At 39.5% G+C, this 1,642-nt stretch overlaps 1 protein-coding gene across 1 annotated transcript in view; it reads left to right on the forward strand.

Annotated features, from left to right (window-relative positions):
* The window catches only part of LOC104542383 (solute carrier organic anion transporter family member 1C1-like), a gene marked incomplete at its 5' end in the record, with an annotated part of 13,963 nt that overhangs the window by 4,496 nt on the left and 7,825 nt on the right, over positions 1-1,642 (forward strand). The window contains 2 exons of the mRNA XM_010186668.1: positions 813-977; positions 1,473-1,636. Coding sequence (XP_010184970.1) covers positions 813-977; positions 1,473-1,636 — 329 coding nt within the window. The remainder of the gene's footprint in view (positions 1-812; positions 978-1,472; positions 1,637-1,642) is intronic.

The raw sequence follows: 1,642 nt of genomic DNA on the forward strand, positions 1-1,642 counted from the left end.
CAATAGTTCTACAGAGTATTTTCCCTCCCCTACACTTCAGTCTAAGCCAGTTAGGTATCCCCAGGAAAGGCAAGGTGTGCTAAAGATTGTTAGAAGTCAAAGAGCTTCTTCAAAACTGTGAGGTTCTGCATGCATGACCTATAATGCATCATCACCTGAGTGACACCTACCTCTACAGTTTTGTACTAGAGGAAATTTGAACAGTGGAAAAATTATTTCTGTATCAAGACCTAAAGAAAATATTAGAAGTTTCCTTTCTCAATATGGAAAGCCAAATTATTTATCTGATGATCACAGACCTCATGGAGACTCTGAATCACATTGCTGCCTAAAGAAAATAGAGCAGGCTTGAATATCAGGTCTGGTTGTCCAGTTGTTAGGCTGAGAAAGGAGTGGAAAGGTGTGGCGAAGAGATGGCTTTGAACCATTAGTCAGAGTCTCCTGTCTGTTCAGATCTCAATGAAAGACATTGGGTGTCTCCACAAAGGCATCTCTCACTCAACCTTCTTGAAGCTGTGATGATATTCATGTAAACTGAAAGTCTTTACTGTGTGGGGCCCTTCAGTGCAGATCTCACTAAAGCACCCCGGCCTTAACCCATACTTCTGTCTTCTTTTAGGATTCTCTTCCTGTATATCAGCCCCTGGTGTTTTTCAAGAACCTGATTTTGCTTTCAGATACATTAAATGAAGATCAGTACAACTTGCACTTGGACAGCTGAGAGAAGAATTTTACCCTACGTTTCATAAAATACTCACCAGTAATTATGCCACGCATCTTTCAAAGCCAACTCATATATCCCTTTCTTTCAGATTTCTATACCTCCCTGAAAAAAGTATTGAGTAATCGAATGTACTTTACATTTTTGTGTTGCTCACTGTTACAGTTCAGTAGCTTTATTGGTTTCTTGACTTACAAACCAAAGTACATGGAACAGCAATATGGACAATCTACATCTAAATCTAACTTCCTAATAGGTGAGTTAAACCATGCAGCACACAGGGAGAGGTTATGGCATGCTTCTTCTAGGCCTAAATTCCTTGCAGAACAGGCTGGTGTAAATGGTGATCTCTGCTGAACTTGAATTATATAAATGCAATATACAAACTACTGCTTTGGTGTCTATGGGACCAGAATAAATCATTGTGTTGTGTTATGTTTTGTGTTATGTTTTATGTTATGTTTTATGTTAATCATATTATAGCAAGGCCCCCTCAGATATACAATGAATGTAGTGTGGGCATTTTAAATGCTGCAATGTTTGAAAAATGCCTTGCAACAGAAGTGGGTTTTGAGGGTAAGGCATTTCAAAAATAGCATATGCAACCCAGCGATTAGGCTGAGCACAAAGCCACCTACAGTCATCATAACATAACAGAAAGCTACCAGGGTTATCAAGCTGAGGGCAGAGTTTGGCTCTTAAACCCAGTATGACTTTTATTTTGACGCTTCCCTCATATGATCTTTTTCAGGATTGACATCCTTACCTCCTGTAAGCATTGGGATTTTCCTAGGAGGGCTCATAATGAAAAAGTACAAAATGAGCATCATTGTAGCAACCAAGTTTGCATTTACCATGTCATTTTTGGCCTACGCCTTGACTCTTCTGCACTTTTTTGTTGGCTGTGAGAACCATGTGGGA

The sequence above is a fragment of the Mesitornis unicolor genome, unplaced genomic scaffold, assembly GCF_000695765.1.
Source record: "Mesitornis unicolor isolate BGI_N332 unplaced genomic scaffold, ASM69576v1 scaffold45876, whole genome shotgun sequence".
NCBI classification, from domain to species: Eukaryota; Metazoa; Chordata; class Aves; order Mesitornithiformes; family Mesitornithidae; genus Mesitornis; species Mesitornis unicolor.